Raw genomic sequence first — 16,468 nt, 5'->3', positions numbered from 1 at the left:
TTACTGTTGTAACTTGTTTATCTGTAGTTTACCTTTGGACGTTTATATTAGTTACAATTCTCAATAATCCCAATTATTTCAGGACTGTTGAAAATTAGAACAATTAGAAGTAGCTTTTTTCTCGTTCAAAACTTGCATACATTTGAAACCATTATGTCTAATATAGACACAATTAAACAATGCATACAAAATAATTAACGGTGCTTGAATCTTCAAAATACGGATCAGGCATCGACCCGAATCCTGCAAGTACGGACAGTATTCTTTAGTACATTCTATATAGACGCGCATGAATGCATAAATGCGCATGCGCGAATGGAGTATGAATACGTTCATATAATGTACCAAAGAATACTATCCGCACTTGCAGGATACGGGTCGTGCTGGATAGGTATGAACAGACCTTCATTTGTGAGTTTTTGTATAGTAAACATTAAAGGTCTGTTCATACCTATCCAGCACGACCCGTATCCTGCGGGTGTCCTGCAAGTGCGGATAGTATTCTTTGATACATTATATGGACGTATTCATACTCCATTCGCGCATGCGCATTTACGCATTCATGCACTTGCAGGATTCGGGTCGTGCTGGATAGGTATGAACAGACCTTAAAGAGTACCTTAATGTTGGTTTTTGGAAACACACTTGGTTTTTTGTATTTTCATATAAATACAAAAATAATTAAAAATCGATGGATTTAAAACATTTTTTTTCACTTTTGCACGCTTACTAACAGTAGTCGATATTGAGTTTTTGGAGCTTATTAAGTTTGTCAGTATTTGTACTTTTTTCTAGTGGAAAAATTAAAATTCCATATAAACGCATTCAACATCGTGCTATTTATTTAAAATCTGTATTTATGTTGCAACTGAGCATCAAAAATGGAAGAGGCAACTGATAAAATACGACATGCGAGGAAAATAGGTCGGATGAAGATTTGTGCAAAGTGAATTTGGGCGTTGTTGCGAGGAAAAGTCGGCGATTAGCGGCGACGCGATCTGGCCGTGATCCGAGGCGTTTAGGTGTTTGGGAGAGAGGAGAGACAGAGTCGAGAGAGTGTGTCAGGTGGAGTGGAGTGGAGTGGAGTGGAGCGGAGAGGAGCGGAGAGGAGCAGTGTCGCGGGTGTGGGCCGCTGCCCGGACACCCGCACACCGCAAACCGCACCCCGCGCCTCACCCACACCCCGCCCGCGCCGGCGCCGGCGCTCCCCCCCCGCCAGTCGGGCTGCGCCCCCGCGCTTCGCCCCCACCACTGCCACCGCAGCGACGCATCACACCCACTGCATCGCCAGGTTAGCACTGCCGCATCGCACCTTCAGCTGGTCGCCACTCGCCACTCGCCACTCACCCGCACCCCAAAACACCCCTAAACTCTCCGAAAACCGCCATAACCTGGAATCCTTTCATTCCCCCCTTCACTTTGAATAAAACACTTTTGCAATTAATTGCAAGCGGTGTTGCTTAATGTCTCACTTTCACGCGTTCATATCGACGTCTTAGGCTCCGAATCGACCAAATTGCTCATGGGGGCACTTCCCAGGCTTCGGTTCGTACTACATTTTTCACTTGTCGTTTCTCTCAATTTTAATTATTCCATGTTCGTGATCGATTGACACTGTTATCCACCAAGTTGTATTATATGATCTAGATGTGCATTCACATTTAATTATTTACATATGCTGTGTGGAAATTTTACATAATATGTACCCATTTTGATTTAATTTTGTAATTCGTTTACGAGCAAATGTTCAGAACGAGGATATTTTGTAATCATTTATCTTTAGTTGATTTGATTTGAATTTCTCTTTAGACTGTTTCAAATGAGAATCTCATTTAGAATACGTATCTATATTCATGTAGAACTTTCATTGAAACCATTTGAAAGCTGAGAAACATTTTTTTTATAATGTAACGTCTTGCTTAGTTTGAATCAGCCGAGTTATAAATCTATTGATCATATTAATTTAACTTTTATCAGTTTGGAGGCATATAATTATTTTATAATATTGATTATTTTGTGTTAATTTCTGTAAAAACTGTACAATTTCATGAGATTATTTTTATAATCTAATTTTAAATCTTTTAAGTTTAACTTTAATGTCTAATGTTACATCCCTTTATTAGCATTGAATTCAAATATCAAGTTTGTTAAATTTTTTAGAAATATATACATATGTATTTCAAATCATTAATCTTACAGATTAAACAAAAAAGCAGTTGAAACTTACATTTATAAATGTATGTTTGTAAGGGTTAAAATAAAAATCAACATATCAATCAATATAATGAAACTGTTAAGTTAAATATTCTGATATTTATCATATTTAAAAAAAATAATAAATATTGATTATTATTTTTTTGCTCCATCGTGTCGACGGTTAATAAAATCGCAATAAAGAAGCAGTTAAAATACACGAAGGTTCTTTTTCAGCAATCGTTTTCTTTTTGCCGCGATGTGCGTATTAATTTTTCACAATGCCGTGTGTGCAAACACTCGCGAGTGCATTTAATTTCAGCCGTATTATACAAATGTTATTTGTTTGCGTGTAATTTCAGGTGATTGACGATGGCTTCTGACGCATCCTCGTTGGACAGCAGAGAAGGCAGCGGTGAGTAAACATCCACCATTTCAATAATAGGGTGTGTGCAATTTCTATTTATTTTTTCGACAAAGCATGGCATTTTGAAGCTTACATTGTTGCTAGTGAAGCTTAGCTTACAGTAGAGTAACTGTTTCAGGTATAGTTTCATTAGCGATAAATTTGATTATTCCTTTAGGTTGACTTTAAATCCTTTCTGAAGAGTCAATCAATGTCCTCATCCAGTGGATTACTGAAAATTTCCGAAAACCTTGTGTTCAAAAATTTGTTGTTAAATATCTTCATTAAAAAGGTTAAATAGTGCTGTGTTTTTGACTCCGAATAAGAGTTCTGGATTTCGAATCTTTACTCGTTTGTCTATTACCTCTGAAGCAACTTGTGCTATAGCCAACCAGCAACAAAGCTCGATGGTTATTGTAGAATGCTAACAACTGAAGGGTTCGATCCCTGATCCAGTGTTGCTGGTCAGACCTTGGATATATCTGACTTCTAGGTCGATCGTTTCCTATCAGAATTTTCCAATTCATCTGACTTCATAGTTGAAGCGGTCGAAATTGGCCACCTACCATTATTTGTCACTATTATTTTAATTTCGTTTCAAATTTATAGTATTATAAATTTATATATGTATATAATATACGGTAAAAATAATTTAAAAATGAATAAATAAATAAAATACTATACAGCCCTAATAAACATATGTAGATAAATTGAATTTTTTGAGGACCTCATTAAACAACATCGGTAAACACTCAGCTTGCCGGAGATATCTGGATGTTACAATTAAAGGTTTTCATATTGTTATCTTCGTAGAAAAAACTTTGCTCTCTTGCTTTGAATACTGTTTACTGTATGTTGAGATTGCCCCAATGAGGCTCCATCCTTTAGTAATAATAGTCAGCAATTTAAAAATAACTTCAATCTTAGTCTAGTATTGCCTTTACAGGTCGCGCCGTAGCGACACCTATGATTGTACATATATAAATTTGAAATTATATTCAAATACCTACTGTGGGCTGGTTGCCAATTTGATGCGGAACTGTTTCAACAAGGAAATCAGACATATTGACAAACTCTGATAAGAAACGATCGATTTGGAGTCACAAAAATCCAAGTCTGACCAGCAGCACTGCAGAAATACTCAGAATAAATTCTTTTTAATCCAGGTCAAGTCGGTGCTTGAACTCGGGACCTCTCGGTGGTCTGCATTAACGCAACCACCGAGCAATACACTTCTGGCTATGTATATGTATGTATATCTGCATATACAGTAGAGTATTTCAGTACTATGGTACTTTGTATACTTCCATTCATAGTACTCGGATTATTGGAAAATAATTGAATCATTTTTTATAATTAATTTTATGGAAATTTTTCTTTGTTGAAAAATCTTTTGCTCCGGAAATTAGATGACATCACCAGATCGATCTATATAAAAAATTCTAGTACATATAATCATTTTTTAAAATGGTTACCGATCTTTTACGATTGTAATATAATGTATAAATGAATCGAAACATCGGTGAATATTCATTTGAATATTCAGAATGTCTTCCGACGAATATTCTTCATAGGAGTCTATTAGTTTTTCGTTGGTCATTGATATCCGTCTCCGCTTGGCAACGTCCACACCTGCTCAAACACTCCCTTCACCATGTGTAGACATGATTTTGTACGAAACGTTTATTTGTGTGTTTGGATATACACACATATCGACTTTGTAAACTGCACGCTTTGGCAAACGTTGCATGACATTAATTAATTAATTCATTGGTTTTTTTGTTTTCGCCGTAACAAAGGCAATTATTATATACTTGTCCGTGTGTTTTATACGTTCTGGTGTAACTTGGCTGTGTTTGCTCCACTTGTGCGAACCAAGGTGATTGCAAGAGAAAGTGAGCACTCGGTACATTTATCTGATGAGCTCTAGACGTTTTTTCACGCTTCTGTAGTTTTATTTCCGTTTGTGTAATACTGTAATACTCACGGTGTGCAGTGTTGTGCAGCGTTCTACGGCCGTTTTATGGGTATATCGAAAAAAAAAAATTTGGCACTACATTTACACTCATCGTGGACTTTGTTTCGATCGATACTGAAATATTCTGAAAAAAAATCATACAAATTGTTTCCCACCGAGTGTTGTTTTTAACCTTGATGAGTATTTCCTTATGTTATAATCGTTGTGGTGAATTATTGATAGAAATTGGATTCGTTTTTTGTATTGTAAAGCATCATTATATTGTGTTAATTTTTTAGGAAATATTTCGCGCAGTTTTATTCCGACTTCGGAACAAGTCACAGTCACGTTGCCGACTATACCGCTTTCGATTGATTTTGAGAGTTTAGCGCAAAATTCTGGATATGACAAACAGACGAGTTATCAAGTCGTGAAACAGCCGACTTACGAAGGGATGAATCCATCTTATGATTCTTTGCCTCCATCGCAGTACGTCATATCGAAACAGAGTAATGAAACATTCAAACAGCAATACGATAAAGCGATCCACGAACTTAATACAGTACGTTCCCAGCACTCTGAAACCAGCCGTAGATGCGATCATGCTATGAAGGTTTGTATGCAGTAGTTGATTTCAGTTTTATTTTGCTTGCTACATACATAATATAATTCATTTGAATTTTTATTTTTGAGCAGTTTTGCTTTATCCATATATGCAGTAGATTTAATTGTTTTTGGAATGTTGTGTGTGTGTGTGTGTGTGACTTTGCCGTTTTTCAAAAACTGTCAGGTCGCTGCAATCAATATGATTTTAATGACTTTGTGTCAAACAGATGCGGCACTTTCTTTTTATTCAGATTTATAATATATAATTCTATTTTATATACCTATATGGATAAATTTTTCTTTGCTGCTAAATTTTAGACTGCACACTCGTAATTTAATTCAATAATTTAACATGATTTAATTTATCTATGTATTTTCAGGAGCTTGATTACTTCAGGAATCAACATAGAGCAGCTATGAGTCAATTAGAGGTTTCAGCCCAAGAAGCAAATACTATTCGCGGAAAGTACGGAGAGTTATTAAATGACAAGCAAAGGTACAATTTGACGTGATAATTTGTTGTAAGATAAATATTTAATTTTATGTAATACTTATGTCTTTTTATTGATCTGATATAGGTTAGAACGTGAAGTTCAACGACTTCAACGAGAAAACGATTCTAGCATTGTAGTCACTAATAATTCTACGGAATCAGGTGATACAGCGCTTATGCACACTCTCCGAAAATATGATGTTCTCAAAGAAGAATACGAGTGTCTCAGGAAAAGGTTAGATTTGTCATTTTTTTTATTCTTTTGTATTTATTATTTAATTGAAATATTAATCAACGTGTGATTTTTTTTATAGATATGATGAAATCATATCAACACATAATGCTACTGCAGATCAACTCCAAGTGTGCCAAGAGGAGAATGCTAGATTTAAATCTCAAAATCATGAACTCACCCAAGAGAGAAATTCAGCTGTGAGTGCACGTTTTTCGATTGAGCTTTTTTGGTTTATGTATTTTATATTTATATATTGTATTTCTTTATAGATTCGTGAACGCAATGGTCTTAAACAACAATGCACTGCCGCTATTAGACAGTGGGATTTGGCACTACGAGAACGAAATGATTATCGAGATGCTTTAGGAAAAGTAAGCTCTCAACATGAAGAAGCTGTGAGGGAAATGAATCAGGCAATGGGCGTGCGAGTCAAAGCTACCAAAGATATGAAAAGACTAACCGAAGAAAGGAATGCTGCTATGCAGGAAATAACATTAATAATGAGTGAAAGGTTTGGTTTTTATGTATTATTATTATTAATTATGATATATTTAAATGATTGTTATTAATTTAGTTGTATTATTTACTTACCTACATACATTTGATTGTAAATTGCCCAGTGGAAAGACACCCTTTGTATTGTGAAGTTGACATTTTGTTGATATTCCTTTTATTTCTCATTAGGGATACGGTACATAAAGAAATGGAGAAGTTGTCTGAAGATCTTCAGTGTGCTGAAAAGCGTGCACAGGCTGCCGAAGCTGAATTGGCTAATGCTCAACGAGAGCGACACGCAATAGCTTTGCAAGCGGAGTCTTTGCGTCGAGAAATCGCTTCAGCTCTTCTCGATCGAGATCAGGCTTTGCGAAAGTGCTCAGATCTCAGTAGGAACGCTGCTCAAAATCAACCAAACACATCAAAAACAAGGTACATATATAATTACGCTCGTATATATTGTTAATGTGTCAATCTAAATAATCATATTCGTTCATGTAATCAGTGTTTTGATCTGGTATATTTTTATTCGAGATCATATTGTCTTGGTAATTCTATTTATCTTTTTTGCTTATCTTATCATAGACGTGAGTCAGTTTTAAATATTATTATAGGTGTCACTTTTTCTTAGTTCATTCGTATTTGTGCTAATCGTGAAGCAATATAGTAAAGAATATTAATGTAGCTTTATACTTCTATTCTGATATTATATATTCTGCGAAATGTGGCACATGGAAAATAAAAATTTGTGGGATAAATGTTTAATGCGAAGGTGATTGAATTGGCAGTTTTAGAATTTTTTTGTAAAACTTTGTTCTTAATTGTTCTTATTCTATTGTTTCTAGGTTGGATAATTCTGTTTATCACCACCATGCACATGGTAACTCAAATACTGGTAAAGATGATTCGAATGGAAGTCAACTTAGTGCTGATACATCTATTGACAAATTCCAGGGTATGTTTATTTTTTAGTCGTGCAAATGTCGAAATAAATTATATTTGTATGCATAGTTTCCTGAATATAATTATGTGAATGTCTACTTTTAGGATTGGTTGGGATGGTGTTGAATCCTAGACACAAAGAGAGAGTAGATAATCTTGAAACAGCTAATCAAGAGATTGATAGATTAAGAAAAAGTCTTGATAAGCTTCAAGGTGAATTGAACGAAGCTCACCAAGAGGCAGAGGTGCGAATTTATTTATTTTAAAGATCGGGGCAGATTACTTTTCATGCGTTTTGAATATTCTCGACAGTGATATTTGTATAAAAATGGTCTATTCCTTTATTTCGTAGGTATCAAAGAGAAGACGAGATTGGGCTTTCTCAGAAAGAGATAAAATCGTATCGGAAAGAGAGAGCATTCGTACACTGTGTGACCGATTGCGTAAAGTTAGTTTTACTTATTTTTCAATAATGTGTTCTTAAATACAAATAATGAATTAAAATACAATTTTTAACCATTTACATGAATTGTCCAGGAACGAGATCGAGCTGTTAGTGATTTAGCTGAAGCTCTTCGAGATTCGGACGATATTAAAAAGCAACGGAATGAAGCATCAAAAGAATTAAAAGAACTTAAAGAGAAATTAGAAACTGAATTGGAAAAAGACACGAATAATTGCAGAGTACATCATTCGGCTATTACGCATAATCATTCTCGTGACTCAGCTATAGATGCTGATCTTCAGGTATTATATTCATTTAGTAGAATTATAGTTCCAGGTAGTGAATGAAGCAGTATTAAAATTGTAGTATTTTGGATTTTTTTCAGGAATGGGAGTCGGAAATTTTAGAAGTTGATCTAAATGGCATACCGTCGGATGGCGACATCGGGTTTGAACTGGTTGGCGGAAGGGAAGATCCTCATTATCCTAACGATGTTGGAATATATGTGGCGTCTATACAAAAAGGATCAGTCGCTGATGGAAAATTAAAGTATGTTGGTTTTATTTGAAGTAATTCTTTTGAAGTGATTTAATAGTTGCTTATATATTTTTAACGTGTTTTAGACTTGCCGATTGTATTGTTGATGGTCCAGGAGTGACATCAGTCGGGAACACGGCACATCTCATTGACGCTCTTCGTTCTAGTGGTGGCCGGGTAAGGTTGTTAGTTAGACGACGTCGGATTCGTTCACGTTGCTTACATACAACGCAACTCAATAAGTCAGGACACGCCGAACATGGTCTTTTACTTGAACAAGGTATATATATAAGCAAAATTGCACCAGGAAGTCTAGCAGCCAAAGAAGGAAATTTAGCAATAGGAGATAGGGTACTTAATGTAAGAATTTTAATTTTTTTTATAAGTTTTTTGCTGACCTTGAAAAATATTTTAATATTTTTTGAATTTGTAGATTAATAGTAAACCTATGGATGGTTTAATAAGTGCAGTGGAAGCAATGATGATTTTAAATGATCGACATTACGATATGTTAACAATCACCACTTTGAAACATATTTCACATAGTGGTTCTACCAATAGTGATATATCAAATAGGTATACTATATACATATATGTAGTTAAAAGTTCCCCAAATGTTTTGATTCGTATAGTTAATTAATAAATTGATATTATATTTCATAGATTATCTCCAATCAAAGAAACTTTGTATAAAAATCCATATTTTACCCACACTAACAAAATGGTAAATAGTTGCTCTCAGACTGAGGAACCTTGGTGTAGATATCTAATGCAGACAAGTGATCAAAAGACGCATGGTTTTGAAAACATTGGTGATATGGATCGGAGATATGTCTACAAAGTTTCTACCAATAATCAGCCAAAATCCCATGAGAAGAGTCATTCCACTTCAGGAAATCATGAAAAAGGTTTGTTCAAAAGCTGTTGCTAACTGCGGTCACTAAATAAAACTCGTTGACTACAATAAATTATATTTTTCAGGAACTTGGAATATGATTGTTGGAAAAATAGAAGCTGTAACTGGTCGAAATAAATCAAAAGATAAGCAAAATAGAGTGTGTATTTTTTATATACGTGATAATTTTTATCAGATTTATCTGAAACGTCATTAATCTTTTATTTTTATTTTACAGCAAAGTACTGTACCTGAAAGTGATGCTATCGCTGAGCTGGATTCAGTCATAGATGGATATAGAAAATCAAGTATGTAAAGTTTCATTGAACAATAAAAACACAATAATTTGATTATTTTGTAAAATCCTTTGTGTTTTTAGACTCTAAAGAATCTTCAAGTGGAGGAGTGCTGAGAAGATCAAAGCGTAGAAACAAGGACAATGCGTTACAGGAGAATTACGATTCTTCAAAGAATAGGGGTACATGGCCTAAAGTGAAATCCAATATGATATTTCAACAAAACCTAACAGGCACAATAGTTCAACCGCGATCCAAAAAGGAAAGACCACCACTGTCTATTTTGATCAGTCCACCAACAAAACTTTTACAATCTGAGCCACAGTGGAATAGAAATTCTAATCCAATACCAATTAGTCACCTTCCATTGACCAATGTTACGACTCCGTCGAGACATTCTGTGTATAAGTCTATTGAATCTCCGGCTAATCCTACACCCCACTTTCCCAAGACTGTCCCGTTGTCAGTACATGACCCTTTTTCACCTCCTAGTATAAGTGTGCAGATGAGCTATGAAAAATTCAAAGAGAAACACATGAGCGACTTTGAGCATGATAATACACCAAATAGATTAAGTAGAAATTTAAATCCATCAGACGACTCTTTAGATTGTCAATCTGTAATGCGAGATAGCAAAAGTCCTAATTCTCTGGATTTCATTGGTGGTTCTAACAAAGGTCCTAGCTCCTTAGAGTTTGTTCCACCATTACCATCTCTATCTAAAAATCCTAATTCTTTGGACTTTCCATTAAAAATTCACCCAGGAAAAGACACCATAGATTATTATACAGGAAAAAAGTCTAAACCTGTAAGTAAGTATTCATCAGATAGTGAGAGCCTAGGACCTGAAAGTTTGACCAGTGGATTAAATATCGGTATTACTAGCACATTACCTTCACATTCGCGTTTACAATCTCAGTTGTACAGAGCTGGAATAGTACCTCCGTTTGTTAATCCGCATCCACATCATCTGCCACCAGTTCGCTACCCACATCCGGGAAGTCCAACCTTACCCATAACCCAAAGCCAATCGGGCGAAAGCATTGGAGTTAGCTACGAATGCAGCGGCTTTGGAGCACACTCACACAATGCATCTGATATACAACCAAATATAAGAAGTGGAAGAGGAGCTGGCAGTGATCACTATCATCATCATGGTTATGAAGGTGGGACATTTCCTAGAAAGAAGGAAAACCCAAGATTTCGGATACCCTCAAACCCGAGTGTAACATCGAAGAATTCTGTTGGAAAAGTGAGCACGGGCTCTATTGAACGTAGTTCTGAAAGAGGTTCACCTATGCCGACATTTCATGTTGAAATTTTAAGTCCTGGGAGAGGTACTCATACAATACAATTACCTCACAATAACACTCGAAATTCAATGCCAGACTATTACGGAGTAGGTTGGGCGAATAAACCATTACCTGGTGAGCTGAGGAGAGTCCACATTGACAAAAGTCAACAGCCTTTAGGTATTCAAATTTCATGTCCACCAAATAGTGGGGGAGTTTTCGTGTCGACCGTTAATGAGCATTCGCTCGCTAGCCAAGTCGGCCTTCAAGTCGGAGATCAGCTTTTGGAAGTTTGTGGAATAAATATGAGGTCCGCAACTTATAAATTAGCCGCCAATGTTTTAAGACAATGTGGTAACTCGATTACCATGTTAGTTCAGTTTAGTCCAGACAAATATAACGAATTTGAAAATTCCGGTAGTTCATCACCAGAAGAAGGCTCTGGTGACGAAGTGTCCGTTTCTGGCTCACCTACACCGCGGAATTCTCCCGGTCCTCAACAATCGTTGAGATTGGAAGCCCCCTCTTCTGACATGAGTAGTAATCGTCAAACTCAAAATAGTAAAGACTTGTCGGAACCTCGCTTTCTATTGATTGAAATGAGGAAAAGTTCAGACTTGGGGATCAGCTTAGTTGGAGGTAATGCTGTTGGAATTTTTGTACACAGCGTTCAAATTGATTCACCGGCTTATCATGCAGGCCTGAGAACTGGTGATCAAATTCTTGAATATAATAATACTGATCTTCGTCGTGCAACTGCTGAACAAGCTGCTTTAGAGCTAGCTAGTCCCGCAGATAAAGTAAGAGCGTGACATTAATTTAATATATTTTATTCTGTTGCATTGTTTTCTATTAATATTTCTTCTTTATCGTTATAGGTTAGTGTATTGGCAAAGCACGATTTGCAACGGTATCATGAAATAAAGGATAAACCGGGAGATGCTTTTTATATAAGGACTGGTTTTGATAGAAACGCCGATCTGGCGTCTTGTGGAGGTGATACAACAGTAGACACTCATTCGCTATGGTTTCGTAAGGACGAAGTAATATTCGTCGATAATACTTTGTTTAACGGTGCTCCTGGGCTGTGGAGAGCGTGGAATTTGGATCACAAAGGTGTTAAACAACAATGGGGAACGATACCTAGCAAATTCAAGTGAGTACTCGAAATTTATAAATGTATTTCATTTTTGTTTGGTGTTGATTTTAATTTGTATAATTTACAATTGTAGAGTCAAAGAATTACTGAGACGTTCTGTCGGATCTTTGGAAGGGGGCGATAGTAGTCAAGCTCGACGTGGTTCTACTGCTGCTAGGCGATCATTTTTTAGAAGGAAAAAACAGAGAGATCCTAAAGAACTAGCTTCGTTTTCGAATACTAATTTAGGGTGGTGGAGTGATTCAGGAACGCTCAACGAAGAATTGCCTCTCTGTTCATATCAAAGAGTAGAACGTTTAAATTGTGAGACATATTTTTGATAAATCGGTGTTTGTTTGTGTTTACGTAATATTATATTTATAATAAAATAAAAAATTCGAATATTGCAGATCCTTCTCATAGGCCTGTCGTAGTTTTGGGTCCGTTATGCGAGTGTGTGCTTGAGAAAATGGTCACAGATTTCACACAAGAATTTTCTCGCGCAACTCCTGAATTAATTCAGGTTACGTCGATAGAACGTGCTCTCTCGCAAGGCAAATACTTGGAACCGAGAAAGCGTGGACACTATTTCGAATGTATATCGATTCAGTCTATAAAAGACATTTCCGATAAGGTAAATATTTTTTCCGTTGTTAATTATCTATGTTGTTTTAATAGCTTTTTGAATTAATGTTTGATTATTTTTAGGGAATTCATTGCGTATTGGATATAAGCGTAGCATCAATTGAAAAATTACATAAACAACAAATTCATCCAATTGTGTTGTTTATTAAATTTAAGTCAACGAAACAAATCAAAGAATTTAGGGATACTCGGTATCCTATGGAGAAAGTCTCTGCTAAAGCAGCTAAAGAAATGTATGAACATGCTCTTAAGTTGGAAACTGAATATAAACAATATATTTCAGGTAATATGAAAATTCGTCTTGTTTCTCTATGTTACTATTATAGTTTGTTAATACCTTTTTTTTTTGTTTTCAGCTGAAATAGCTCCAGCTGGTGTAAATATAGCATATATATGCACGCAAATAAAGGCGGCAGTGGATGAAGAACAAGGAAAAACTTTATGGGTTCCGTCCCAACAAACTTGACCTTTACCACCTACTCCCCATCCCCAATCTCCTCTTCACCATCGTCCAAAATCTGTAACCTTTTGTCGTAATTGTGAATATAACGTTTCTCCCCTACTTTCTCCGCAAACGCACTATTCTGATCCGGATATAATGTATTATTCTGACCCTGGCGAAAGAAAAATTCGTAAACGCTCTAGAAAAAAATCTGAGAAACAAACGTACATATCAGACGCAAATAAAAGTCAAGGCTATTATTCAGAACCGGATGGTAAATATTTCGAGATCGATTACGAATTTTTAAAGCAACTTAGCAAATTGGCACAAATAAACATCAACTACAGACACAAAGCAAAGAAATCAAACCAAAAGACTGAAACGAGAAATTACGACATGGATAAGGATGATTATGCTATATACGAAAAACTTGTCGACGTCGGTTCCAAGGAATATGAAAGACCAAAAGATTCGAAACGTAAAACCAAAACTCTTCCTAGAAACTACGGAAACCGAGCCCACTGTCAGGCTTGTTGTTCTTTATGTGCAGCTTCTGACACTAATAAAGGAAGTTATTCCAGGTGCGTGTGCAGAAGCAGCAGTCTAACTCCCACTCAATCGTCATACGAATCGAGAAGCAGATCTGTTACAGTCAGAAGGGGATCCGTCCACTCGGTCAAATCAGTTTCGTTTTTAGACGACAAAGAGCCACTGAAGAGTCCCACGAACTACACGGGAAAAAGTTTTACCAACGATCTGAAACAATTTTTGCTTGGACCAACGTCGTCTAGATTTAACTTCAAGGAGAAGTTTTTGACTGGTTTTCGTGCCTCTTGTGAAGATAAAGAGAAGCTTCGGCATAGAAGATCTCCTTCCATCGGTCTCATAAAGGGCTTGTGGAAATCTTTATAAATAATATTTTGTGTTTTGCAATTTAAAACAAACCATGTTAAGTTTTTATTATTTTAATTAATTTTATGCTGTTGCCTATATGATCTTATTATGTTATAATTTAATTACTTTCTATTATATACATATATAAAATATATAAACATATGTAATGAAAATGATATATTTTATGACATTGTACTTGTACAATATATATTTTTTTCTAACTTATATAAAATACATATATAATGTTAACAAGGTTGACGCTGTGAAATTAATCGATTTCTGAAAGCAAGTATTCTCAAATTGTGAGCTTTATTCATGATTCACTATAACAATATAACATTGTATCGCATTTTAAATTTATTTAGACTTATCGTCTGGAATATCGTATTTAGCTAAATGAAATATACATTTTATAATGGCCCAACTCCATTGACCATTAAACCGATTAATTCACAACATAATGTGCCAAGTCCTGTTCAATACGTAGTATTTTCTCGACGTTTGACTTATAAAATTGATCCTTCCATTGTATTGTTTTTTTTTTCGCCATTGTAAAATCCCAATTATGATATATCTTTTAAATTACATTTCATTATATAAATATTGGTGGTATATTCGATCTGTGTGTAGTAAGTATACGTAGTGTTTTTACGCATGTACACGTTTAGATTGATAGTTCAATTTTATATTAATAAATAAATGTTTCAGGTATACATATTTAGCAAATTTCAACTCTTGTCACATTCTAAGTGTTTATGGACTTAGGATTCTGATTGTCTTGTAGTTAGTTGTAATGCCCAATTTTCTTACACAATACGGTGGTTGTATCATATTGCATATGTGTTCATGATGTTTTGATAAAAGTTTATCCTCCTTAATGCTAAGTTTATATTTAAAAAAATGTAATCCTCTTAATTGTTTTTAGTTGTGAGGTAGGAGGTGTCGTTGACCAAAGTAATTTTTTAATGTCAATTAGGCTATCGATCATGTTTTAAATGGCAATACGATTGAAATTTTTCGTGTATTTTCGACATACATATCAGTATTCTGATATATGCTGAGTAGATCTTACATTTGACCGTTCAAAAGTCATTAAATTATTCTATATATATACATATATATATATATATATATATATATATATATATATATATATATATATATATATATATATATATATATATATATATATATATATATATATATATATATATATATAGTGATCATAAAATTGTTTGTATTTTTATATTTGTATTATAGCAGTATTGAATAAATATATATATATACATATATAGATATAAAGTGTAAAGCTACTATTGTAAAATTTTAGACAAAATTCTCTCGAAATAAAATCAACGCACGATTTACTATATTATATGTACTATACTATACTCTAATCTGAATATGTTTGTGACAATAATCGTCTCTTGATGTGTGACTATTTAATGACAAATTAACTGCTGCTTCACGTTTCAAATTAATTTATATTTTTACAAACATATTGTGCTACGCTGATTTTTTTAATCTTGTTCCGTGATCTATGTACGTTTTTTTATTATAAAATTATTTTATTATTATTTCCAAATATTGATGCATAATTTTTGTATAGTATATTTATGAAATGTAATAGTTATGTATTCATTATGAAGCATTAAAATCAACTATGCACACTTATATTAAAAGAAAAATAAAAATTATTTAATAAAAAAAGTAATTTTTCATTATCTATATGTAGAAGCAAATCCAATTACCGTCGATGATTGCAAATTTTTACGATTCTGATTGAACTTCTGATTTTAGGGACCAGATAAGATGTACGTGCCAGATATTATGCTCTCACCGACGGAGTGGCGTCTGCCAGATTTTGTACATTTACCGAATAATGTACGTTTATCGAATGACACTCACTTTCAAAAGAATATACGTTTTCCAGAGAGAGAATCATAGGCGTACAGTGTTCGTGTGTCGATTGGTGTACTCTTATCGGATATTATGTATTTGTAGAATATTACACTTTGACAAGAGAGGGAACACTTGTGGTACGACTTTCTTTCATTGGTTAAGATGCCTTCACAAGACGACCAATATCATCTGGGTGGTAACCATATTTAAGCTGATATGTATTACACTTGTGTGTGATGTCAATGGAAACAGCTACGTGTGCCGCAGAGTTCGCTTTCGCCGTGTAAAGTATTGTAAATATTTGACAAGGTCCATCAAAGGAACTGAATGTTTATATCGGAGAATATGAGTCAAAAATGAGAGATTTATAACAGTAAAAAAAACATTTTATTTTGGTTACAACATATAAATTATACTTACATAATTAATAAATACTTAAAAGTCGACTACTTTATACAGATCGGACACGAAAGTGTAATTAAATATGTTGTGTTACTATTTACAATCACTAGCCTTTATACATACAGTATTGTCGCCTAATTTAAAATGATTATATATTTATATTATATTATATTGAAATTACATTTATACAAAATATTTACAACATACACTTTATGTCAACTTCATTATTAATGAATAAAAAAAGCCTTGTAAT

The 16,468-nt window shown here is 34.5% G+C and overlaps 2 protein-coding genes across 2 annotated transcripts; both read left to right on the top strand.

The window, feature by feature from the left end:
• Positions 1-980: 980 nt before the first annotated feature.
• Positions 981-13,373, top strand: LOC143910594 (disks large homolog 5-like). Its single transcript, XM_077429127.1, has 24 exons — positions 981-1,291; positions 2,556-2,608; positions 4,856-5,169; positions 5,543-5,658; positions 5,741-5,890; positions 5,970-6,087; positions 6,160-6,401; positions 6,575-6,817; positions 7,231-7,340; positions 7,433-7,572; positions 7,680-7,775; positions 7,865-8,074; positions 8,158-8,321; positions 8,396-8,669; positions 8,743-8,885; positions 8,973-9,217; positions 9,291-9,364; positions 9,443-9,512; positions 9,584-11,592; positions 11,671-11,948; positions 12,025-12,254; positions 12,341-12,564; positions 12,639-12,858; positions 12,932-13,373. The coding sequence occupies exons 2-24, from the start codon at positions 2,566-2,568 to the stop codon at positions 13,039-13,041; spliced, it is 5,823 nt and encodes a 1,940-aa protein (XP_077285253.1). The 5' UTR covers positions 981-1,291; positions 2,556-2,565; the 3' UTR covers positions 13,042-13,373.
• On the top strand, positions 13,044-13,929 carry LOC143910595 (uncharacterized). Its single transcript, XM_077429129.1, has one exon. It carries the CDS (start codon positions 13,174-13,176, stop codon positions 13,927-13,929), a length of 756 nt encoding a protein of 251 aa, XP_077285255.1. The 5' UTR covers positions 13,044-13,173.
• Positions 13,930-16,468: the final 2,539 nt, after the last annotated feature.

Source organism: Arctopsyche grandis, chromosome 4 (genome assembly GCF_051622035.1).
Source record: "Arctopsyche grandis isolate Sample6627 chromosome 4, ASM5162203v2, whole genome shotgun sequence".
NCBI classification, from domain to species: Eukaryota; Metazoa; Arthropoda; class Insecta; order Trichoptera; family Hydropsychidae; genus Arctopsyche; species Arctopsyche grandis.
This window is presented reverse-complemented; position numbering and strand designations above follow the sequence as displayed.